General features: G+C 45.6%; 2 protein-coding genes across 8 annotated transcripts in view; one reads left to right on the top strand and one right to left on the bottom strand.

Moving 5' to 3' along the window:
* Positions 1–18,326, bottom strand: part of NCOR1 (nuclear receptor corepressor 1) — a 120,844-nt gene extending 102,518 nt beyond the window's left edge. For 6 of the 7 annotated variants that reach the window (XM_066634788.1, XM_066634792.1, XM_066634790.1 and 3 more), the window contains exons 1-4: positions 18,239–18,317; positions 4,140–4,320; positions 2,147–2,271; positions 441–636 (exon numbers count right to left, since the gene is read on the bottom strand). In XM_066634788.1, the coding sequence (XP_066490885.1) occupies positions 441–636; positions 2,147–2,271; positions 4,140–4,247 (429 nt within the window). In that variant the 5' untranslated portion in view covers positions 4,248–4,320; positions 18,239–18,317. Of the gene's footprint in view, positions 1–440; positions 637–2,146; positions 2,272–4,139; positions 4,321–18,238 lie in introns of all 7 variants that reach the window. The other variant, XM_066634789.1, reaches the window with a different exon arrangement.
* Positions 18,327–24,794: 6,468 nt separating this feature from the next.
* PIGL (phosphatidylinositol glycan anchor biosynthesis class L) overlaps positions 24,795–25,767 on the top strand; it is a 60,460-nt gene continuing 59,487 nt past the window's right edge. The window contains exon 1 of the mRNA XM_066635391.1: positions 24,795–25,071. Within this exon, the coding sequence (XP_066491488.1) occupies positions 24,798–25,071 (274 nt within the window). The 5' untranslated portion in view covers positions 24,795–24,797. The remainder of the gene's footprint in view (positions 25,072–25,767) is intronic.

The following is a 25,767-nucleotide window of genomic DNA, read 5'->3' as shown; positions in this document are numbered from 1 at the left end:
AAAAATTAGCCACTGACCAGGGTTTTAACTGGATATGAACTTCAGATCTTATCAGCCAACTGAAAGGTTCCTGAACTTCATGAAGTCTTATATTTGCAAAGCATATTCCCTCCCAACACACACACTAAATGGAAGACTTTCTCCAAGCTATATCTGGGCTCATTTTCAGTGCCTGTACCTTGTGGGGGATGGGAAGATGAGGATGAGTACTTAGGTCACCCCAATGATAGAGAGGTTCCAAATCCACACATAAGCAGATACACTGTAGGTCAATCACTTGGCCCTGCTCCCAACAAGCCACCTTGATGTGGCGGCAGCTCAGCTGCAGGGGGGAGCAGCAATTTGCCATTGTGGCCTCAGGCAGCACCGGAGCCAGAATCACCACTGCTCGAACCATAAGCAATCAGCAGTACTTGAAAGCTCTCCAACATTAGCTTTACCTTCTTTATGTCTGCTGACCGCAGTCCTTCCTGTAGGGGGTGGACCATCGGCAGGACTGTGGCAGCACTGACCCGCTGGTAATGGGAGTCGGAAACTTGGTCCAGGCGTGGCCTCTTGGATTCCAACGAATCATGATCGCCTTGTGAAGGGCCAGGGTGAAACTGAGGCTCATAGCCTGATCTCCTTTCTTGTGGTCTGAGAGACAGGGTTAAAGAGAAGAAGCTTGACAGTGATCTTTTTGCCCCTTTCAGACATTATAGTATGTATAGGTGGTACACTAATGGAAGAATGGCAACAGCCAGCAACCAGCCGAAGAAAGGCTTCTGTGCGAAGGCAAACAGAATGGTGGAAGGGGGAGGGAGATGCGACTAGCCTCCTGAAGAACAGAGTCTGCTGAATGTATAGATAGGCAGTGTATATCCTGTGTAGAATGAACCTTAGCACAAAAATTTTGAATTTTAATGTTTTGTTCAAGCACAAAGTTGGATTCTGAAACTTTTTATTTAAAAAAGGTACAAATCATAGCATCTGTTTGGGTGCTGGTGTAGCACAGTAGCTAAGATCCTGAGTTATGCATCAGAAAGTCCCAGTTCAAAATTGCCATGTATCCAGGAGGTGGCCTAAGATCAGCCATTCCTCTTAGCCACAGACCCCCCTGATCTGCAATACAGGAATACTACTGACCAGCTTTACAGGATCTTTGCCAGATTTACAGCAAGCCAAGGTACATAAAGCACTTGGAATCTGGAATGCCATAGCTGGGGTTATAATGATTGGCTCCTTCCATTTGCGTTAGCGATGGCACAGTGTACCCTATGCATTTTTAATGGTTTTATACCCTGCCTCTCCTGACCAAGTCAACCCAAGGTAGTTACAGTTAATACAGAAATATAATACATAAATTGTAAGACAATTCCACAAAAAGGAAAAGTCACCAACGTCACTGAAACAGGTAAAAGTCAAAAATAGGGTGCCAAGAACCACCAAATTTTGCATCCTTTATACAACCTACACCTTCTCAAATTGGCATGATCTCTCTCTCACTCTCCCCCCCTTCTGTCAGTGGTGGGGAGAGAGAAGAGGAGCGTGCAGGGAATTAAAACCTCAGCCCCTAAACTATTAGAAATCTTAAAATAAGCAACCTCTGTCCAAGTCTCTTGAAGACTCTACAAGACATCGCCCACATACTTTCAAATATAACTTTGGCCAAGTTCAGACACAATGCCAAACTACATTATGCATCATGTCTGAACACAGCCAAAGGGTTCAATTATGTCTGATCCAGAGCTTTCCTACAAAACATGGTTTGTTGGGGGGCTGACAAACCAGAATATGAAACCCCAGTTTGAAGCTGGTTTGTGCTGTAGTTTCCCCATTATGCCCAAATTCACAGACCAATTAGGGCCACTGCTCTGGAAGATGGGGTTGAATTTATGAAGCCGAATCCTGGGCAGATGAGAAACAAGCATAAAAGAGCATGGTTGGTCTCTTGTAAGTTCAGAAGCTCAAGACACAATGAGGATTCTTAACTACGGTTAACTCTGCATGATCTCTGAATGCAGCCTATGTGACCATAAAGACTAGAAACTTCATAGATAGTCAAAGTGAGATGTGCAAGTTTGCATCCAATGATAGTGTAGCCATTGATATGCATCTGCACAGTCCTGCAGCTTTGAATGGCTACATAAACAAAACAAGTACCTACCTATCAGAGCCAGGGTGAAATTCAGAAAGCAGGGAAGGCCGTCGACGAAGTTGCTGCTGTTGCAGAAGCTGGGTCGCCTGGTTGACTTCCAAGTGAGAAGTACGAAAATCAGGAACAGCAAACTCCTAAGAGAAAAGGAAGGGGGTATTTCATTGAGATGAAATGCTAAGAGGATTTAATATCCCAAATTGAAAGAAAATTCAAGTCTAGACTTTCCCAGTGACCCCATACCAGCCAGGTGAACTTAAAAACCATTTTTTCTAGGGGCAAAAAGACAAGTATTCCATGAACTCAGTTTTCAATTAAGAATCTTGCTTGACTCCTTGGGAGCAAAGAGTTTTTCCAAACTTATCACAGGTCGGGTGGCAGTTGTTTCCTTACAGCCCCCATGGCAAATGCACTCAGTCATGGTAAAATGAACTTGGGAGGGATGCGTTGTTGTTGGTTTATGTTCCTATTACTACTTGTAGTGGGCAAAACCTCTCTCTCTCTCTCTCTCTCTGTGTGCAATCCTATGCATGTTTACTCAGAAGTAAGCCTCACTTGAGTTCAGTGGAACTTATTCCCAGATAAGCATGTATAGGACTGCAGCCTCAGATTCATATTCACTCATGGTGATCCCTGTATGGTACTAGCCAAATGAACAACAAACGTCCAGCACCCATTGATTACCGAACTAAGACAACATAATAAGTAATAATCTTGCACTGTTATATTCTTCCTTCCTTCCATCATGGAACCAGAAGTAGCTTACGTGAGGTTCCCAGACAATCATGGGAACTATGATGACTAGATGACTATGACTAGATGGAACTAATGTGCCCACTGACCATGTCCTGGAGCCCTTATTTAAGATCCTTTCCAATACAGAGTCAGACTACTGGAGGTTCTGGGGCAAAACCCTGCACTAGGGCACCCATGGCCACTCACTTCTCTGATGGTTCACAGTGCACTACCACCAGTACTGGAGGTTTAAGATCCTTTCCACCAGTACTGGAGGTTCAGAAGCCACATCACTCAGGTGGACCATCTGGCAATGCCCCACCTGACCAATCCCAGATGTCACCCTTGTCCATTATCCCCTGAAGATGAACTTTTTGGAATAGATTTTCTATTTGCAGCTTACCTTGAAGGTATCTAAAAAAAATTTATGCAGTGCAATGGCTACTGTGTTGGGTCAGGAAAATCTGGGGTTCATATGCCTACTTAGTAATGAAGCTCACTGGGTGATCTAGGGTTAGTCTCTCAGTATCTCTCACCTTAACCTACCTCACCTGGTTGTTGTGAAGATAAAATGAAGGGAGAGTTAAGAAAAACAAGCATGCTGTCCTCAGCTCCTTGGAGGAATAATTATTATTAAGGATTTTTTAAAGTAGAAAAAATCCGTTATTTAAATATGACTTTAAATATGACTAGCTATAAATATGACTAGGAAAATGGTGATATTACAGCAGACAGAGGGGTCACAGAGAGGGGTCTCCTCTGTTTTGCTCCCATTTTAACTGTGTCCGAGTGCTTTTTCCTATGACAGTGAATGACAGCCATGCATTCCTATGGAGAGAAGTAGAGGCATGTACCGAAGGTTACTGTTGGGGTGGCACAGGATCTAAATCCATGGGGTCACTAGGGTCACGTTTAGGCTGCCCCACCCCAATAGTAACTCTACTATATGCCACTACTTGTTTCCACAGAAATGCATGGCTGCCATTCAGTGCCATGGGAAGAAGTACCCAGACTATAGTTAAGATGGGCCAATAAGCCCTGTCTCTTCCCAACAGTTTTACCAACTGCAGCCTGCTTTCTTTGCCCCACAGAACTGAGCAGGAGCCACTGGGAACTGGGTCTGCTTCTGTTGACAGAATGCCATGCTGGGCTACATTTCTGGGTCACACGTGAATGTGACAAGGAAATGAAACTCAGGAGCCAGCTTCTGTATACAGAAATCTGCAATCACTGGGATCCACCCAGGACACCTGCAGTGCCTGCTGCTTGCCTGTTGATGTCGGCCGCCAGGGAACGTATACTGAACTGAGTGTGCCTGGTAACGACTCTGTTCCGTGCTGAATGCTCCTTGGCTAGGCGGGTAGCCCGAGCTTGACATTCTCGGAGGAGGAGGAGTCTTCACTAAGCAACCAGATCAAGACTCGTGAACAATCATGTTTCCAGGAAACCACCTAAAGGAAGAACAAAAGTGCTGATAAGAAGCCACCAAGTTCCTGGTTATCGTCCCAGCACCATAAGGCACCTAAGAGCAGTTGTGATTAGCAATGGAAAGCTTTTGGATTGGTTGTATTTATTTAAGCGGTCATAACAGAACCCAGCTTGCACCACATTCTCCTTTCCAGAACAGCAGGCAGGCACAGCCCCATCCCTGGTCTTGAAGTGGTTTTGCCTCCAGTCTACTGAGCTAGGATCAACACAGTACTGGACAGGCGGATGCACAATCTAAGCTCTGTACTAGCAGTTTTCAAACTGTTCCAAAGAACCTCAGGGGTCATTTGCTTAATGAAGATATATTTCACCCTTCCTCATAAATACAAACCCAGGAGGATTAACAAACAAAATACAATCAGACCAAAAAATACCAACAAGATAACAAACTCAGGACAATATGATAGCAATGATAAACACATTAAATAGGGTTGATTTCAGTGATGAGTGGCCATAGCTCAGTGATGGAGCCTCTCTTTGCATGCAGAGGTCCCAGGTTCAATCTCTGGCATCTTCAGGCAGGGCAGAGAAACATTCCTGTCTGAAACCTTGAAAAGTTTTGCCAGTCAGTGTTGGCAATGCTGAACTAGACAGACCAAGGGTCCGACGCAGCACATGGTGAGCGTCCTATAAAACCATCAACAACCTTGCAGAATAAAAACCATCTTCAATTGCCTCTGAAGGCAGTAAGAAAAGGTGTCTGTCACATCTCCCATGAGAAAAAGCTGTGGGGGTACCACCACAGAGAAGGTTCCAGCAGGTTCCTACCAATTATGAGTCAGAGAGAGAGCAGGGCCTCCAATTTCAACAGCCAGGCAGATTCATCTGGGGACAGGCAGGTTCTTAAAATAGCTGACTCCAGCAATTTAGGGTCTATCAAACTGTTCCTCAAGGAGGAAATTCAAAATCATGGACAAGTGTCCCTGAAAGAGAGCTCTCATCTACTGCTCCTGTGGCTGCCCACTGCAGGGGAATGTTATTCATATCTTCAGTCAGCTCCAGGGCACACACACAGTTTACACAGGTGATGGTGAAGCCAATGAGCCTGGCCAGTGACCTACATTGTGAGCAGGAAAGGAAAGCACTTGACCCTGGATAGTCAAAGTACTCTGGGCACCTTGACAGAGCTGCACCAAACAACTCCCACCTTCTTCCTTTTAGACCTGGGGAAGGCATGGGGCTTGTGAGCAGCTGCGGAACAATCCTTGCCCACCCCTGTAGTTTCAAGATAAAGAAGGCTGGTCTTCACTTACTGCCTCACGGGGGGGGGGGGGCAGCACCCTGATCACCATGGTTGGGGGGAGCCAGAGAAAATGTAGAACCCTGTTAACTATGGTTAGAACAGATTGTTATTTAATACCCTGGTTAGTTATAACCATAGCTAAAACCAATCACAGTTACAGGTTCATATGCAACACACAATTGCAGCTGCTTGTAAAAAGGAGTCACACTTCTCTAATGCTCCTTTAGGTTCATTCATATGGTATTGGATCATGCCATCTGAACAAAGCAACAGGGTCACCACTAATACAATCTGGGAATCAAGTGTCCAAATCCTACACACAACCATCTACCAAAGGAGATTGCTGTGTATAGAATAGGTGTGCATCCAAAGGAGAGGTTTATTTCAACACAGCTCTGTACTACCCACTGGCCTGCCTCAAAAAGAGAAAGCAAGAACAATGCTGCTCGGTATGGCTCATACTATTGTTCTCACTGTTGCTTCAGTGTCATATCTACTTGTTTTCATTTTTATCCTGCCTTTCATTTGTGGTCTCAAAATCTTAACAGCTAACAAAAACAGTGAAACACAGTTAAAAACTAAATCAACAATATTAATCAGAGAGAGAAAAAAACCAGGCTCCAGCAGAAGGTACAAAGCATACCCAGGCTACCTTCACACACCCCAAAGATTTGGTGAAATGCACGTTTTGATTGCTTTTTCAAAGCTGGGGAAGATGGGCTTGCCACATCAGGGAAACTGTCACAGAGAAGGTTCTGTCCCATGTACACACCAATCAAGCCTCAGTCAGGAATGATACATAAAGCAGAGCCCCCACCTGCCAAGATCTCAATGAGGTGATTATTTTTCATATAGCAGTAGGTGGTCCTTAAGATATGCAGGGCCCAAATCATATCAAGCTTTAGAAAGCCAACAACCAGCACCTTGAATATGGTCAGGAAATGGAGAGGAAGCCAGTGTTCCCACAAGATGGAAGTAATATGAAATGAGTTCAAAGTACAACTTAGTTTCCGAACATGCTACTCAGAGCAGGATAGTTCTGCAGGCAAGCCAAACTGAGCAGATGTTTTAAGTTTCCAGACCTCATGGATCAACCACCATTTGGCAAATAATTATGTTCTAAAATCACTACTGCTAGAGAGTCCTGCAATACTCCATGTTAAGTAACTCAGTAAGTCAGACTTATCCAAGGCCCACACAGTGTGTTTTGCAGTTGAAGAGGCATTGGAACAAGGGATATTCACATCTGAACCCAATGCTATATCCAGCACAGCACTTTATCTGCACAATGAGTCAGAGGACTTCTTGCAGGGCAACAAGGAAATATTTACAGGTGGAAAGCAATCACAGTGGGACCAAAGATTCTTCCGGTGCCTCAAGAGAGCCTATTGGGCCAGCTCTGTCCTTTCCCGTTGCACAACAGTGCACCGCAAACTCTGATCTCAACTTGCGCAACTACAGTATATACATTTCATGCTCACGAAGTATGGTATGGCCTTGCACAATGCTGTTCTGCATACAATCAAAGCAGTTGAAAACCTGGGAAGAAAAACTACAACATGACAGAAAAAGCAGTTCAATCCAAGTCTCATCTCAGATTTGCAAGTCATTAAGATGAACAGTCTCTTGGAGGAGTAATTAACAGAACACAAAGGGGAGAGAATCAACATCTATGCTGCACTAGAAAGTTAAGCCATCCACTCATCAGAGCAGCTACTTGGAAAAATCAGCTCTTTTCTGCTGCGTTATTCTTTTTTTTTTTTTAAGTGCTGCTTCTAAATTTGCTGTTGGTTTAAAAGGTGATGAAGAAGTTTCACAAACACACGCACACAGAATGAGAAGCAACAGGAACTGATGAAGAATACAGGTTGAGTCTGCTGAGAAGCCTAGTAGTAACATAGAGGCTCTTGATAAGGATCCAAAACATCACTGTACTGGAGAGACATTATGGTCAGGGCTGTGTAGCTGTTACAGCAGGAGCTTAGAAGGCATGATATGTAGTCCTGAACACAGAATTCCACTTCGAAAAAATCATAGTTTTTATTAAGAAAGGAAGGTTTTCTAGTTCTTATGGCTGATCCATACAGAAGCTCTCGTACCTGTTAAAATCTTCAGGAAATGCCCTGTTTCACATTCCAACACTTGGTGCACACTGGACAAAGCCTTCTCTGGAGCAGTCCCCAGGTTTTGGAACCACCACCACTGGGAGATTCATGCTGCCTGTCCTTAGGCAGTTACTTAAGACCTGAATGAACCACAGCACTCTCTTTCGGGTTGTGGCACTACTTGGTCTATGGCCATTTTCCATGATGGCTTTGTAGTTTGTTATTACATTTATACTGTCTTGATAGGCAAGAAGGGGCCTAATGTCAAAGAACATTAGGTTTTAGAGGTAGGCTACCTCAGATGCAGGGGAGGGCACCAGGACGCAGATTGCGTCTGTTGTCTTGTGTGCTCCCTGAAGTATTTGGTGGGCCACTGTGAGATACAGGAGGCAGGACTAGATGGGCTTGATCCAGCGGGGCTCTTCTTATGTTCTTAACATTCTGAAAGATGCCAGGTAACGCTTGGTGAAGTGTCAAAAGTCAGGGAGGCAGTCGAGCAAGATTTCCAGGGGGCAAAAGGTAGCACACCAGTGCCAGGCAGAGCACTTTCCCTCCCTCCAATAGCTGCTGGCATCTTTTCCAATGCTGGTATCTCTGCTGCACCTTTTTTTAGACTGCAAGCCCCTTGGGGACAGGGAAATTCTATTTATGTGGCTATGTAAACCACTCTGTGAACTATATTTTGTTGAAAAGCAGTAGTGGCTGGCTTATAAAAATAGTGGCTGGTTTTTTGCTATACATATTTAAAATGGGCATGGTAATGTTTTAATCGCTGCGCAATCGAATTGCTGGTTTTCATATCAACAGCCACCCCCATAAACCTGTCTAGTCTCCTGTAATTATAGGGATTGCTATACAAAGTTCCAATTAGGCTAATGAAGTATGCAAGGATAAATCCTAACTCAGGATTAGGAGAACCCATTGCGTCCAATAGCAAGGACAAATGCAGGCAAACCAGGGCTGAAAAAGAACCCAGATGCCTGGTAGTCCATAACCCGGAGGATGGCACCTTAGACATCTCTGCCCCAGCTGCTCCCATCCACAGGAGAGATGTGCTGCCCTCTTGGCAAGTAAGCAGAGTTCTGTCACAGGGGACAACTCATCACCCATGTCTACACATGTAGCCATAAGACAGGCCTCATGTATTCTGGGACAGGAAGCCCATGCTCTGCTTCTCTCTCTCCTGAGGTTTAGCAGTTTCCTCTCCCCTCCCCCTGACTGGCCTAAAAGGGATTGCGACTGCCTTCTATTAAACACTGCAAAAAATCTGTTTCACAGCTGAGAGAATACCACGTCCAGTTGACCTGATAATCTCATATATTTCAAAAATAGCACTACTTACGTTCAGGAGAAATCTCTATACTGAAGCAGAAATGAACAACCCCCCAATCTCTGCCAGTGTTAACAGCTGCTAGTAACCATCACCTGTAGTAATACTCTTGACACACAAGGAACACAACCCTAACGTGCCCTGATAGTGCCTTTTGGCAAGCCCCATTTATCAAAACAGCTTAAAACCTTCCATTCAAGAGCCAGTGATGCTATTTCAATGGGGCTCTACAGCTGTACCCTTATGCAACGCGCTCTGGAGAGTGCATGATCCATGATGCATGATAGTGCATGTCAATATCACCATGACATGAACCAGACTGTTGAAAAAAGGACAGCTCAACTGCTTTATGAATCTAGACCACCCATACATCTTAGATCATCTGGGGAGGCCCTTTTGACTGTACCGCCACTAAGAGATGTGAGAGGGGCGGCGGCCAGGAAGAGGGCCTTCTTGGTGGTGGCCCCCGAACTGTGGAATACCCTCCCCTTAGAACTGAGAACTGCTCCCTCATTGCTTAGGTTTCAGTGTGGACTGAAGACCTTTTTATTTCAAAAAACTTTTAATTGTTGACAGGCTGGCTGGCGTTCCTGCTTTTTATATGAAAATCACAGGGTTTGTTTTGTTTTGAGATTTTTTAATTATTGTAAATTGTTTTTTAATGATTGTTTTTCATGTTGTACTTTTAAATTGTTTGTTAGCCACCTTGTGTGCCCGTTGGGCAAAAAGGCGGGGTATAAATTAATAAAATAATAATAATAATAATAATACACTAAGTGGGCACAAATTAGTCCACAGATACACACCCATTGGTAAGGCTGCCTTAAGTTTTCCAACGCCATAAGCTCAGGGCTGTTTTAATGAGTTCACATAGACTGAACCAAACAAAGGCTGAAGAGCTAGCTACATTCTCTCAGCTCTTTATGACATGACCAGGCAAAGGGCTCTTCAGGTACCTCCTTCCTAACATGAACAATAGAGGCCTTTGCAGAACTCTCCCCTCATTCAGTCACTCCTTATGCAAAACAGGCCAAAGCAAACTGGTAAGGTGAAAAATGAGGGGATGGTTCTACTATCATTCTTCTACTGTTCTCCATAGTGAGGTGGAGAGGTTAAAAAGTTCAAGACTTGGGAGCAAGAAAGAAGTTGAGACACATAAATAGAGGGGGCTGAAATTCACAGCCAATCTGAACTTCTGGGTGCCTAGTTGCCTATTCTTACCAGAAACATAAGTGTGTGGGGGGGGGGGGAGAGGATGTCTGATTTGGGTTACCTTCTTTTCAAAGGAGGTTCAATGACAAAGTCTAACAAGCCTCTTCAACCAGCTTTACAAGTGAAATAATTTTTCCCATGCCACCAGCACAGAGCTCAGCACCCAGAAGTAGTCAATGGTGATGCATGATGCAATGAGGTCACCTTCTGGGTTCGAGATGATGACAGGACCCGAAAAATGGCAGGAAGACCTTCAGGGCAAGTGGGCTGGCTTTTTGTGGAGCAAACACTTCACGCATGGAAGTCTGCCCACTGAGCCTCTTAATACAGTTTTCAGCATGGTGTGAGGTGCTCACTGCTGGGCAGCAAGAATCCCACAACGCCCCCCGCATCTTCACCACACAGATTGGGGGACACTGGCATAATGCGATGACAAGTACCAGTTTATTACACAGCTCAACACACATTTTGGTGCCTTAAAAGACCTATTCTTTGATATATTTGAGGTGCAGATTCCATTATTGGCATTGGTTTGATTATGCCATTAAAAGTTGTTGAAATTGGCATTGGTTTGACTGTATCAGCTCTAGTTCTGGAGATATGGCATAGTCACCTTCTATGCTGATTCAGCCTGTCATCTGCACATCAACATCAAAGGTGGGTATGCCATTATCTCTAAAACTAGAGCCTATACAGTCACCCCAATGCCATTTTTGGAATCAGCACCCCAAATACATCAAAGAATAGGTCTAACTTCCAAAGCACCAGAACACTTGGGGGGAGGGGGTTGGACAGTTTTATAAAATAGAAAAAGCAAAGGTTTTAAAAGTTAGGGTTTCATTAATAATGCTTAGAAAATGGCTATTATGCCTATGATTTTGATATCTATTGATAATTATACATTTTTTTGCCAATTCCTGTATACAGACTTTGTATCTTTACTAGGAGGTAGGAATTTGCATCATCTCTGCCATGTACTGTATAGCATAACTTCTCTAATATACATACATAGAGGAAGTGATTTAATTTTTTTTTAATCTTAGACAAAGTGCAGCTTTCAGCATGCCCACACATGAAGCTGCCTTCCATTAAGTCAAATCCTTGGTCCATGCCTCCAATGACAAGCAGCTGCCTTCTCCAAGGTTTCACACCAAGGTATTTCCCAGCCTCAGCTAGAGATGCTTGCCAGGGACTCAATGTGGAACCTTCTGCATGAAAATCACATGACATATTGGCAGTCACTGACCAGGGTTTCAATCAGAAAATCTTTCCCAGTCCTACATGGAAACTGCCAAGGATTGACCCTGGAGCTTCCAGAACAATGAGCTATGGCCTTTCCCCAATGCACACACCCATCTGCGTTATTGGAATAATACTGAACTACCTTAGAGAACTACTGAAATCACACACGAACACTTGGAGCAATCAAGGAGTGCTATGTAAATGAGTGTTATATATTATCCTTGTTGAGGACCCCGTCATCAAGCTGCAGTGTTCTCTCCCTCGTCCACACCTTGCTAAACCTGGATCCGCTGCACTGAACCTATGACTGCATGCACAAACCCACCGCTGCCTCAGTCTACCACATACATCTGATAAGGCAGCTGTTGTCCACAAAATCCCATGTCACCATAACCTCACAGTCTTCCAAACGCTGCAGTGTTCTCAGCTTTCTTGCTGCTGTGGGCTAAGAAACACTTCACTCATGTTACAGTTTCCCTGTACAGAAACCTCGGTAGGAAACAGCTTGAAAACTTGTACATTGATCACCTTGTTCCATGACCCCTGACGCACATACTTCCTTCGCTGTCTTTCAATGCACTAAGAAGCTACAATTTACTTATTTAAGTTACTTTGATCCCACCTTTCCCTCCAAATAATTAGTGTGCTCATCAGCCATGTCTTTCGAAAAGGCACACAGCATAGCTGGCTGCAAGGAACTACAAAGCAAATTGTCATTCTCAGCCTGAGGCAAACCACCTCTGTAGGCAGCAGAGTGAATAAAACATTAGATTTAAAACATAATAATGAACTTTTATTTAGCACCTGGATTATTTCTCCAAGTTTTTAGCTATATTAAGTATACCATAAAAATATTCATAACTGGCAAATCAGATGAGATTACTTTCCATATCAAGTTCTGCCCTGTAAATACCAACCCTCCCATCTGGACAATTCAGGCTGCAATCCTATATACTTTTCTGGGAGTAAACCCCATTGAACACAACGACATTTACTTCTGAGCTGACATGTATAGGATTGCACTGTCAGGTGCTTAACCTTCAAATAACTGAGCTTGCTTAGTGTCCTTACTTGGGCAAACACAAACAAAAACTCTTACTTTCACAATTGCTCCCCTAAGCAGATATACTGTGTTTCCCCCAAAATAAGACCTACCCCGAAAATAATAGTTGTGATCAGGGCCAGAACGGGGGGGGGGGGGGAAGAAGGGGTCCTTGGGCGGGTGCGGGTAGACAACGTGACCAGGAACACTGCACCCCCACGCACGCCACCTAAAAAGCACCTGCTGTGCTGCCTTGGGCAGAGGGCGCTGAGGAGGAGCTGAGGTGGAAAGCAGCAAGCGAGGCAACCCTGCCTACCAGGCTCTGAGACTCTCCACACTTCCCAGGGAGTAAGTCCCATTAACTATAAAGGGACTGACTTCTGAGTAGGCAGGCAGGCAGTACATTTCTGCACATTTAAAAAAAAACCTACTCTGAAAATAAGACCTTGTGTGTTTTTTTGAGCAAAAAAAAAAAAATAAGACAGTGTATAAAGTTAAACCATGAAACTGTTTTGACCCTCAGAAGAGACAATTCTTCAACTATCTCTTACACCCATTGCTATTTGAAATTCTGTGTGGAATGTGATGCTTCAGTATCACATGCATCTACTTGATCGCATCCATGACATCACTGACAAACAACTACTCTCCCACCCTTTCTATACTTTTTAAAATAATTTTATTGCTTGGTGGTTCCAAATTCTTTTCAATTACTGTATTCAAGGAAAATGCACTTCCTGCTACGCCATCAAAGCACTCGAGCGTTCACAGATTTCTAGTTTAGATACATGCAGTCTATGCCTAAAAAAGGTTTATTCATTCATTCATATATGCAGTCAGACCAGAAATAGTAAGTGTATCACATTCTGCTACCATTTAATGGTGCTGGGTAGAATGAAACATGGATATGTGAAGGTGTTATGGAAGGGAATATTTTTGATACTCAATCTAGACAAATCTGACAAAGAAGAAAAGGCTTTCAAGTGGGGGAGGGGATCTCTCCAGTTCCATAGTCAACAAACCCACACACACAACCAACCAGATTCCAATCAAAAGCCAGTAGAAAGATGCTATCTTTACAGCAGAACCACCCTGCAACCCATTCTATGGCAGTTAGCTATTGTTCCAAGGGCCTTGTACAAGATCAAGTATTATGCCACAGTGCATCAAATACATCCCCCAGTCCATCAGGTAGAAAGACCAGAGTGAACTGCATTAGATACCCTCTTCCACAGACATATAGAATAGTCAGTATCAGGCTGTCTCATGATGCTTAGTACAACTGGACAGCAACCAACAGGTGACCACATCCAACCAGTTATCCAGACACAATAACCCAACCATACAAAATGAAGACACACAAAGTGATCAGCCTGCAAAAAATCTTGTACTAACCCACATTTCAACAAATACCACTACTAATTTGGTGCATGTTAAAATAACTTCAAAAGCTAGCCACTAACCTCAAGTCAATGAAAAGGGCTTCTTGCCATACACCATTGACAAGTCTGAAATAACCTTTCCCTGAGCAAGCAAGTCCACAGGATATCTCTGCACCTCTTGAAACTGTCCCCATCCTGCCCTACTAAGGCCTGGTCATCATGTACATCAAGTGGGAAAACAGGGGTAAAGTGGCATGTATCACTTAAGACTACAGATGGAAGACACCCTTGCTTCATGAATTCCCCACAATGGAAGATCTGTCACATCAGGAAGAAAGGTTCCAGCTCACCCTTTGCTTGCTGCACTGATTTTAATATTTGAAGAGTGTTAAAAACTGCATTGAATCATATTGTTGAATATCCCTTCACCCAAATCTAAAGTGGTACAATCCATTCTACCACTACCTCTTTCCGCTGTGTGTATAAACCAGTGCTGAGCATCCATCTCTCCTCCTCAAAGAGCCACAGCCTCTGGGCCTTTTCTGTTGCACAGAGTCAGGAGAGATGCTCACATGCAGATGCCAGGTCTCCTTGGGCTGGCCTCCTGTGAACTACCAACCTCTCAGCCTAGCCTAACCTATCTCACAGCACATAAAATAAATACTGGGACTTACCTGGAGACCACAGGATAGGTGGAAAGAAGTCTAAATTGTTAACAATCATTCTCAGCCCATACATGAGTTCAGAGCATTTCTCACCAATATTGAACAGCAGGTCATTATTAGCCTGCTGGCAAACTGCTCTCTCTTATCATTCCTATGGGGGGGGGGGGTTATCTAGTAAGCTGGTGGCAGAGCAGGGATGTGAACCAGGTACTGTAATATAAAGCAGCCTGAGTCAGTCCCCATTGGTGCCACTGACTGGCAGCATTTCTTCAGTATTTCAGACAAGTAAGATGCCTGGGATTGAAGCTGGGCCCTTCTGTACTAAACTACAGCTGTTCCCACAACCAAATATCTTACACACTACTCATTCTCTTTCACACTGTCACAATGATCTAGCCAAAGAGAGCAAGGAATACCTATGAACAATTGACAGTTAAGAGGAACAAACAGCCATGCCTCACACATAGGAGATGTACAAATAGGAGGGCTTTGGAATAACTTTCAGCAATAGTTATGACCGTATGAGCATACTGCATGCATAGCAGCCAGCTGCAATGAACAGAACAAACGCCTATGCAACATCAATCAAGAGCTGCTTCCAACAAGTGGGGAAGCTCCAGGAGCTTTGTAGCAGGCATAATTCTGTGATGTCACCTGAGAGCAGCTTTAGAATAAACCGCTTTCATCAAGGCCTCAGTCATGCAGACCAGCAGAGGCTTGGGATGCTTACAAAAATCCCGAGCGAACCACTGAGTGCCAACATCAGCACCAGCACTGTGCATGCCCCAACTTGGCGAGCAACCAGGTAGCAGACAAGGAGGTGTGTTTTTGAACCTGCAGCTTTTGCAAATGGGTTGCCTTTGAGCATGAGGCAACTCCTCTTTCAACATTTCACAGAAGCGAGATAGTACAGCTGTGTCCCACCTACCCACAGTGTCTAGACATATACTACATGCCCACAGAAAGATGACTACGGCTGCCTGGGACTTCCCCAGCCTGAACTTGCCACTTCTTCCTCATTTAATTAATTTAATTAACAGTATTTATATACCGCTTTTCAACTGAACGTTCACAAAGCGGTTTACAGAGAAAAATCAAATAACTAAATGGCTCCCTGTCCCAAAAGGGCTCACAATCTAAAAAGATGCCAAGGAATACCAGCAGACAGCCACTAGAACAGACTGTCAACTGTCATGACCCTTACCAAACCCTACATTAGGAGCTCCACATAATGTAACCTATGCTCTCTAATTATGCAAAACACAAACACAACCACTTCCGCCATTTATGCATATTGTAGCCTTCCCCAACCTGAGGGCTTGATGCAGACAACTAGCATTAAACACTGATAAGAGACCCTCTGGCTCCTGTTCTCACTCCCTGCCTTGGCAAAACAGAACATAGCTCCACGTGTTCCGTCTTTATACATCAGCCAAAGCTTATGTCATCAATCCCAACTTCATCTCTTCTCTCCCTCCCTGCCCCAACTCAAGACTTCTCTCTGTCTTTACTCCACAGTTCCTTTGCCGCTGTTTTTTTAAGCAAAACAATAGTGTTCTAAGTGCAAAAAAAAAAGCAGTGGTGCTGCTTCTGCACACTTATGCCCCATGCTTTCTCAAGTCTCAGCCTATGATTAACAGTACATGCCACTTGTGTACACTCATGGTGCTACAGAAAACATAATACACGCAACCCAATCAGACAACCTCGCCTGATCTCTACAGCCAATTATCCTTCCATCCACATCCCCATTGTCAGAGACCAGTTTGCATGATGATAATATTAGCTTGATACTGTCTCTCCCTCTCTTGTATTATATGCACAAACACACCAATGTGCATGACACTTTGTAACACACGCCTACTTCCAACACCCCTCATTCTAAGCTGCTCTTTTCATTCTTCCTCTCCTTGATCAGCCCCCTTGTTATATCAGTCACCCCCAGCACCAGAACAGCCCTCCCCACCTGCACCTACCAACAAAAGGATGATGAGGGCCCTACACAAAACTCCCCCTCCCTCCCACCTACCCACCCACTAATGGCACATTGGTTGCTGTCACTACCACCAGTGCTGATGGCTCAGGACTTGACCTAGCCTAGGCTACTGCCTCCCTGGTCACTCCCAACACCACCCCTGCTACTGCACTACACGTAATCATTTTAGATAAACAGTACATTACAATCGTGTCTCACTTCACTTGCCAAGACTCTGGATTCCTTCCTTCCCAACTGCCTAGTTTCTTTATCCACCTTCTTTTCTGATCTCCAAACTCCTATTCCACCTCCAGCACTCTGACCTACTGCAACTCCTCTCCCTACTTTCAAGTGGGTGCTCCTTTTATATTTAGCAGGGTGAGTGTACTCACCCTAGCAGTGTCTTTTCTAGTGGCTATCTGTTGGTGTTCTTTTGCATCCTTAGACTGATAGCCCTTTTGGGACAGGGAGCCATTTAATTATTTGATTTTCTCTGTAAACCGCTTTGTGAACTTTTTGTTGAAAAGCAATATATAAGTACTGTTAATAATAATACTTCAACCAGAACTTCTCTACCTACTTCACTTTCTGACTCCAACTTCTCTCCCTACTTAAGTTCCTTACTCAGCCCTCCTCCCTGTGTTATATTTCCCTGCTCCAGGAACCTGACTGACCCTAATCAAACACACACACTTTCCCAAACCTTGATAATGTCTCCTCATCCCCTTTGCCACCTGTTCCTTTCACCTCCAAAAACATGATCTCTTTCACCCCCACCCCCAATATCTCATGTCTCTAACTCCTGCCCTATCCCAACCTCCTTCCTATATAATGACTAGGCCTTAGGACAGTCATCTTCAACCGCTGGGCCATGGCACACTTGTATGTCATGAGTGGTCCGGAAGTGTGTCACAGAAGCTCAGGGAAGGGTCATTTATTAGTAGCGCCATATATGCCACAGGAGATTGGGGAAGAGTCATTTATTGGAAAGGCCATTGGGGGAAATGTGAACCACCACCACCACTACCACTACCCCGCACACCAGCAGCACGGTCAAATAGTCTTGTTAATAGTCTAGTGATGGTGTAACTTAACCATTTTAGGGCCTTGTAAGTGTGCCCTGAGATGAAGAAGGCTGAAAATCACTGGCTTAGGATGGTATCCCTCCTTTCCCTGTGGGGGGATCACCCCCCCTTGCATAACACGAGGGCTTTTCACATCCCCCCTACGTATCATGAGAGTTTCTCACACTCACATCCCCCTTACATATCACGAGGGTTTCTCACACACTCACACTCACTCACCCCCTTGTATATCATGAGGGTTTCTAACACACACACACTCACCTTACATATCTTGAGGGTTTCTCTCTCTCACACACACACTTCCCTTATATCATGAGGATTTCTCACACTCACCAAGCACCAGCTGCCTCCCCCTGATCTCCTGACAACTCCACTCGGGGATCCCTGCGCTCCTTCCCCCCCTCAAGGCCACACACCCCCAACTGTCAGATTCCCCTCCCCCACCGCTCCTCCTGCGGCCGCCCCCCGCCTGCACCTGAGGGGTCTCCGCCGCCCCCCCTGCAGTGCCCGCCCCCTCAGGCTCCCACAGCGCCCCCTCAGGGCCGCTCCTCCCGCCTCCAGCGGCCGCCCCTCCGCCATCACCGCCCCCGCCCCACCTACCCTCGTCGGCAGGGCGAGCGCGGCCGTGCTCCACCGAGCCTCACCTTCGCCTCAGCACCTCCTCCTCGGCCGCCATCTTGGCTCCCCCTCCCTCCCTTCCCCCATTCCCCCCCGCGCGCTCAGGAGGCCCCGCCCCTCTCCTTAGCGTTCCAAGTCCTGGCAGCTGCATAGCAAGGCTGGGCAGGTTTAATTCATTGAATGGTTTGGAATAAAATAGAAGGAATAAAAAGAATACAAAGAAGGTTATGTTTTATTGTGTTTTTTTTCTGCCAGAGGCCAGCAAGAAATGCTGAGGTTTGGAGGGATTTTAAAAAAATCCCTCCCTACACCCCTGCCAGGACCCCGTCCTGACCAATGGGGACGCCAAGGATTAGGGGGCGTTATCCTGGACAACGTACCAATAGGAGAAGAGAGCACGGCGCCCAGTGTGGGCGAATGTGACAAGTGCGGCTCGGGGCTCTGGGACTTTTTTATTGATTGACTGATGGAGCGCTGTCCAATCAGAGAGCGGAAGCAATGGACATCCTGACAGGAGGGCGGGAAAGCAGCCGAGCTGTAGCCAATGGGAATGCAGGATTTCACCAGGATTAAATTAACAAACTAGGAAACAAAGATCTAGCTGTAAACTTGGGGAGGGAAGGAGTAAGGCTGAAATTCTATCCACTTACCTGGGACTATAGCCTTGTTGACTATAGTGGGACCTACTTCTGAGTAGGAAGGCTTGGGCTCTCAGGCTACAAGCCTAGCCACACTTTCCTGGGAGTAAGCACCACTGACTATAATGGGACTTACTTCTGAGTAGACATGGATAGGCTTGGGCTCTCAGGCTACAAGCCTAGCCACACTTTCCTGGGAGTAAGCCGCACTGACTATAATGGGACTGGCCTGGATGCCTTTAAAAGGGGAACAGGTTTCTGGAGGAAAAATCCATTATGGGTTACAAGCCATGATGTGTATGTGCAACCTCCTGATTTTAGAAATGGGCTATGTCAGAATGCCAGATGCATTTGGTGGGCAGTTGTGAGATACAGGAAGATGAACTAGATGGGCCTTTGGCCTGATCCAGTGGGACTGTTCTTATGTGTAAGCCCCATTGACTATCATGGGACTTACTTCTGAGTAGACACATATAGAATTTGGCTCTCAGGCTACAAGCCTAACCTCACTTTCCTGGGAGTATGCCCCATTGACTATCATGGGACTTACTTCTGAGTAGACATGGCTAGGCTTGGACTCTGCAGTCTTATCCACACTTTCCTGGGAATAAGCCACATTGACTATAAAGGAACTTACTTCTGAATAGACATGCAGAGGACTTGGCTCCAAGGCTGCTATCTACACTTTCCTGGGAGTCAGCCCCATTTAACTCAGTAGGGCTTACTTCTGAGTAGACATGCATAGGCTTGGACTGTAAGAATTGGCCAATTTCTAGATGTCAGGGTTATAGTTTTATTTATGCATTTGTTTATAATTGTATTAGAACCCATTTGTAACCCTTTCCTAACCCACAGAGTGTGTAACAATATAGATGAACAATTCATAAACCTAACCCCCCCATTAAATTGTTAATTATGTTTCTTACAATAAGAACTTAACATGCATAGGTAGTAGGAACTACTTCAGACTATGGTGGGGGATCTCTGCTCAGAATGCTTTAGTTTAGTGTTTCTCAACCAGGGGTACAGGTACCACCAGTGGTACTTGAAGTGGTGTCTGGTGGTACTCACAAGTCCCCCTGCACACCTGCCACCCAGAAGCCCTTCCATCCACCCTGAGCCTCTTACTGGTGTTTATCATGCTGCATTTGGCCTCTGAATTCAGAAGTAACTGGCAAAATGTCATTGCCAGTTACTTCTGGTGGTACTTCAAATAGATGGACCATGTGAAGTCGTACAGCAGAGGAGAAACCTTAAGAAACACTGCTTTACTTTACAGTGCAATCTTATGCACCCTTTCCTGGAAGCAACAAATCCAAAAAGTGCAGTTTTATGCATGTCTACTCAGAAGGAAGTCCCACTGAGTTTAATGGGCCTTGATTCCAGGTAAGTGTGCATAGGATTGTACCTTAACAGCCCAATCCCATCCACACTTTCCTGGGAGTAAGCCCCATTGAATCTAATGGGACTTACTTCTGACTAGACTACATAAGATTGGGTTGCCAGACTAATCTTATACATGGTTTCCTGGGAGTAAGCCCCATTGGATAGACTGAGACTGACTTCTGAGTTGACTTGTATAGGAGTGTCCTCTCTGTCTCACTGACACAGTAGAACCTACTCCCAAGTAAACATGCATTGGATTGCACTGCTAAATTCTATGTCTTAGTTTCCTGGTTTATTTTGCTTTTTATAATGTTTTGGTTGTAAGCTATTACTGGCCACATTGTAGCCATTTTAGAATATGCTTTTCCTATCTCTTAAGAGAATACAAATGTTTGCATCACCCAAAACAAAAAAAAAAATTGCATCTTTTGTTCAAACTATGCCCTATTCCTTTAGATGTATTTTTATCCTTACATATGCACACACACACATACACTGGGCACAATCCAATCAAAGTTAAACATTTTGAAGCCCTATTTCTTTCAGAGGGAGAGACTGAAGAGGCAATCCACACTTGCCCAGGTGTAAATCCCAATTAATTCAATAGGGCTACTTCTGAGTAAACATGTACTTGCTTGCACTACCCAGCATGTTACTTGACTTTTCTATGAAAATCAAAGGAGATCCAGAGTGCTTTTAAGAACAGTCTTTGTACTTTTGAGGAACCACATAAAACACAAAAACTGAAAAATCAACAAGTGACATGTTTCTGAGCATAGAAATTACAGCACTGATCATTAAGCTTCACCTTTGCTTTCTGTCTGTTAACAGCACATTATCTCTGCCTGTTAAAAGGTGATAATTTGAGAGTCAATGTAATGTACTGGTGAAATTGTTGCACTAGACTGGGTTTGGGGCTCTGCCTAGCCATAAGCCTCTGTGGCAGACCTCTCCCCTACCCAACCTTGCAGAGTTGTTGTGAGGACACAATGGAGAAATGGAAAACTAGTATGCTACCTGGAGCTCCTTGAAGAAACAGTGAGAAATAAATGTAATAAATAAATGTTTATCATACAACTGCTTTTGCAATACTCTACAAGGAAAACTGGTATGGAGAGATACCAATCCAGGCAAAAGGGCACCTGGGCAGAGCAGCAATAAATGCAGCAACAAGGATTCATAGCTTTTTTTCCTTATATTTAAATAGTGGCTTATATTTGCTCTGAGTATTTCTGTTTTTAAACCATCTGCAGGGCATTCAGGCTAGAAGAATTTGAATCAGTCAGGGCTTAAAAATACATACACTGTATAATGTATGGGATTTAAATATATTTTTTAAAGAGATACAGAAACATCCTCTAGCAAACGGGGAAAATGGTTTTGAAAGTATTTTCTAAATGAAATAAAAACAGAGAACTACTTTCCTAACACCTGAAGACAGTGGCGTCACTAAGGGGGTGTGGGGGGGTGCAGACCGCACCGGGTGACGCGCAAAGGGGAGTGACACTCACTGGGAGGGTGATGCGCTAAAATTGCGGTGGTTAGGAGTAACACCATCATGTTATATACCGTTGGATGAGGAATTTCCAGCAGAATGCAATGCAAAAAATGGGAATGAATTATCTCCTTTCTACCAAAAGTATTGGCAAACAACCGGAAAACAAAAAATGCATGGAGCCCAATGGAAAGTGAAACCGAGCCTATCATGCATTTACTCACAAGTAGGCAAACTTGCCTTAGTCCGTCGGAAAGGGCAGGCTGAGAGGAATCCAGCAACACCAGAATGGTCCTGATGAATGTAGCCCCCAAAAAACACCTGAGAAGGAGGTCCCTCCCTCCAAGCTGCCTAATGTAGCTCCCTGCCAAGCTGCTCTATGGAAAGCAAAACTAAGCCATATGGTTGCGTTTACTCACAAGTAAGCAAACGTGCCTTGGCTTCTGGGCAGTTCAGGCAAAGGGAAATGTGAGGCCACCAGAATGGTCCTGATTTGATGCAAATAGAGTTCAACAAATGCTCCAGAAGGCAGCCCCCCCCCTAAAAATAAAGAAACAGAGGCTTGACTGGATAAGGTGAATCTTTTTGTTTTAAGCTGCAATCCTATCCACACTTTCCTGGGAGTAAGCCCCACTGACTGTAATGGGACTTACTTCTGAGTAGACAGGCATAGGATTGGGCTCTCAGACTTGTAAAGCCAGGTGGGTCCTGATAGTGATGTGCTTGAAATATAAGAACTTAAATTGAACTGGGTAGAGGTACAAATCTTAGTGATTTTGGGGGGGGGGAAGGAGTATTATTGCATGCAGGTTACAGAGAAAATTCACTTGGTGGAACAGGGCTGGCTTTCCCTTATTTATTTTACTTTATTTATAATTATTTATTTTAATTTGCTTTATGATGGGTCCTGGACAGACTGTCATTCTAAAAAGTGGGTCCCAGTGCTAAAAGTTTGAGAACTGCTCCAATAAGGTGTTAGTAAGTTGACACCCTGGGGGGAGGTGACACCACTAGTGACCAAAATCACAGTTTGCAAAAATAATACCATCATGTTATATATCAATGTGTAATTTCATGCAGAATGTGATGAAACAAACTGCATTGAAATATCTTTATTCTATCAAAGGGTACAGCCAAAAAAACCAGTGGGGGCGGGGCAATGGTAGATCACCACACCCACCACCTGGGGCATTGCCCCACCCACTGCATGAGGATGATGTGCTGGCCTCCCGCACTGGGTGACGCAAACCCTAATGATGTCACTGCCTGAAGAAACCTGACTAGTTCACTGCCCAAACCCTCACTTCTCTTTCTCTTGATATTTTGAAAGTTTGTGAAGCATATATATACAGAGTACTAAATTTGGTTCTGAAAAATCTGTGTTCAGGTTTGGCTTCTGCCACACATTCCCAGTATGACATCTGGCACATCAGACCTAGGCTACAATCCTGTATATACTTTCTAAAGAGTAAGTTCTATGGCACTTAGTGGGATTTAGTTCTAAGTAAATGTATGTTTAGCACATCTACATGCACGGTATTTCACATAGCATAAGAAAACAGGTCACTCACCCAATAATCTAAATTAATACAAAGGAGCTGCAGCTGTGTCTGTTCTTCCTAGGTGGTGCTGGGGTGGGAAGAGGAAGTGTCCCCTCAGGCAATTAGCTCACACTCACCCAGACACCCCCCCATTGCTGTACATGTTTTTGTATTAAACTGGAAATTATAATAACACTGCATTTTTGCCTGGTCCACAGCTGCACACATTTGATCGCTGTTGTGTATATGCAAAGTTGTGCAGAAATGGCTTAAAGCAGTGGTATTCAAACTGGGGTGTCATGACTGAAGGCCCTGGCCTCTTTCCCCTTCAGGGGTGGGGACAGGGGGGAGGCAGCTATGTGATCCTCAGGATCACAGCACTTAGGAGGGCTGCAGGGACTGGGATGCACTCACCAGTCCCCGCAGCAGCTGTCCTGGGGTGCAGGGAGCCCTATGCGAGCATCTGCAGGGCTCCCCAGCTTGTTAGATGAGAAAGTAGAGCAATCAGTGACTGGCACCCAGCTGCAGGATGCAGCACACCCCCATTAGCACAGCTATGCCAGTGCTGGAAAGTTGGTTAGGATTGGGGCCTAATTCACCTACAACCCTGCAGGTGACTCTTGCCTCTTCCTCTTTCACAACAGAGCACTGTTCTTCAACCTTGGGTGTGGGACCCCAATGAGGTCACAAAGGCTCAGTTCTGGGGTCATGGCAACTTTCAGGAATGAAAAAGCTTGAAGACTACAGGACTAGAGCACCACCAAGCAAAGGGGGAGGCATTCAGTGTGCCCCTTCAGGTACCAGCAGACCGTGTCCCAGTCCTGCTCAGGTTCTTACCAATGGTGCAAAAACAGCTTTCACTAGTGTCAGGCTTCATGGTAAGATTTTCCGCTCTCTCTAAGAAGCCTCAGGGTGACTTTTTCTGCTCTCTCCAATAAAGAATATTTGGTTACAGTGAACAGTGCCGGGACAGCATGACAAGGGCAGGGAGTGAGTGGCAACAGGGTGGGTAGACAGAGTCCTGGGAAGGGGTGTGGGATCCATAGTGGGATCCCAGGTGTCATATGCTATTTAATTATTGGGGTCGTGGCAAGAGAAAGGTTCAAGACCACTGGGCTACAGCACCAACAGGTACAGGGGGAGGCATCTGGTACACCCTTCAGCTCTCAGGAGATGGTGTCCCTGCCCTGCTCAGCTAACAATGGTGCTCACAGAGCTTTCACTGGTGCAGGCTTCATGGTGACTTCTGCTCCCTCCCTGGGTGCAGTGCTGGGAGGGCCTAACAGGGGTGGGGGTGGCAGGCAAGGTCCAGGGAGGGGGGCAGGACAACACTGGGTCCTCAGTCTCAGGCAGTGAGACTCAACACAGTGGCTCCCCAGCCTCAGTAGGGTCCTTTGCACATCCGGAACCACACCCGCGGTGGCACCGGTTTCCACCCGGACCACCTCGGTCCCTTCCGTGTTCTCGTCGCCTGGGTCACTATGGTGGCCGCAGTTCCCCTAACTACGCTTCTGCTGCTGCTTTCTTTGCCCCTGTTGCTATGGTTACTCTCGAGCTGGTGGCTTCGGCGCTCTCACAAAGCGAAGTGGAGAGATGGCCGGACGCTCTTTGCCGACGGACCGCGGAGCGACGACGGCGGGGGGCTACGAGCTCTGTTTGTGACGGCGCACCCTGATGACGAAGCGATGTTCTTCGCGCCCAGCATCCTCAGCCTGGCGCGAGCCGCCCGGCTGTGGCTGCTCTGTGGGTCCACAGGTGAGAGAGAGGGAGAGCGTTGCCTAGCAACCGTAACTTCCGCGCGGCTCGGGGGAGGGTGGCGCGCGCTGGGTTGGCATGACGTCACCGCGCCAACTGCCAATCACGCCTCCTCCCTCCCTCTCTGGATGCTCAACCAGGTTGTTCTTGTCTGGGGGCACCAGTCGCTAGCTCAGGGCTCCTTATGACGTCACAGCGCTGTGGAAGGGTGCTGCTGCTTATGACGTCGCACAAGGCCAACAGGACACAGTATGGCTTTGACACTATGACCACTGTCATGACAGAATAATACCACTGAAAGGCTATTTATTTATCCACCAGGGACGGGTGGTGGGTGGGGAGGCAGGTGTAGCAGAGCCTCCCCACCTGAGTCCTTTGAATAGTGCCAATGTGCGAGGCGGGGGGTGGGGGGGAAGGAAGAGAGGCAGAGCCTCCCCACCGGAGTCCTTCGAAAAGAGCCTGTGCCATGTGAGGCACCCAAGCTTTGCACATGAGTTGTGGATGCTTGGATGCCTCACACAGCAGTGCCGCTTTTCAAAGGGCTCTGGAGGTGAGGCTCTGCCTCTCTTCCTTCCCCCCCCCCGCCTCACACATTGGCACTATTCAAAGGACTCAGGTGGGGAGGCTCTGCCTCACCTGCCTCCCCACCCTGCACCTCACACAGTGGTGGCGCTTTTCAAAAGACTCTGGTGGGGA

The sequence above is a fragment of the Tiliqua scincoides genome, chromosome 8, assembly GCF_035046505.1.
Source record: "Tiliqua scincoides isolate rTilSci1 chromosome 8, rTilSci1.hap2, whole genome shotgun sequence".
NCBI lineage: Eukaryota > Metazoa > Chordata > Lepidosauria > Squamata > Scincidae > Tiliqua > Tiliqua scincoides.
This window is presented reverse-complemented; position numbering and strand designations above follow the sequence as displayed.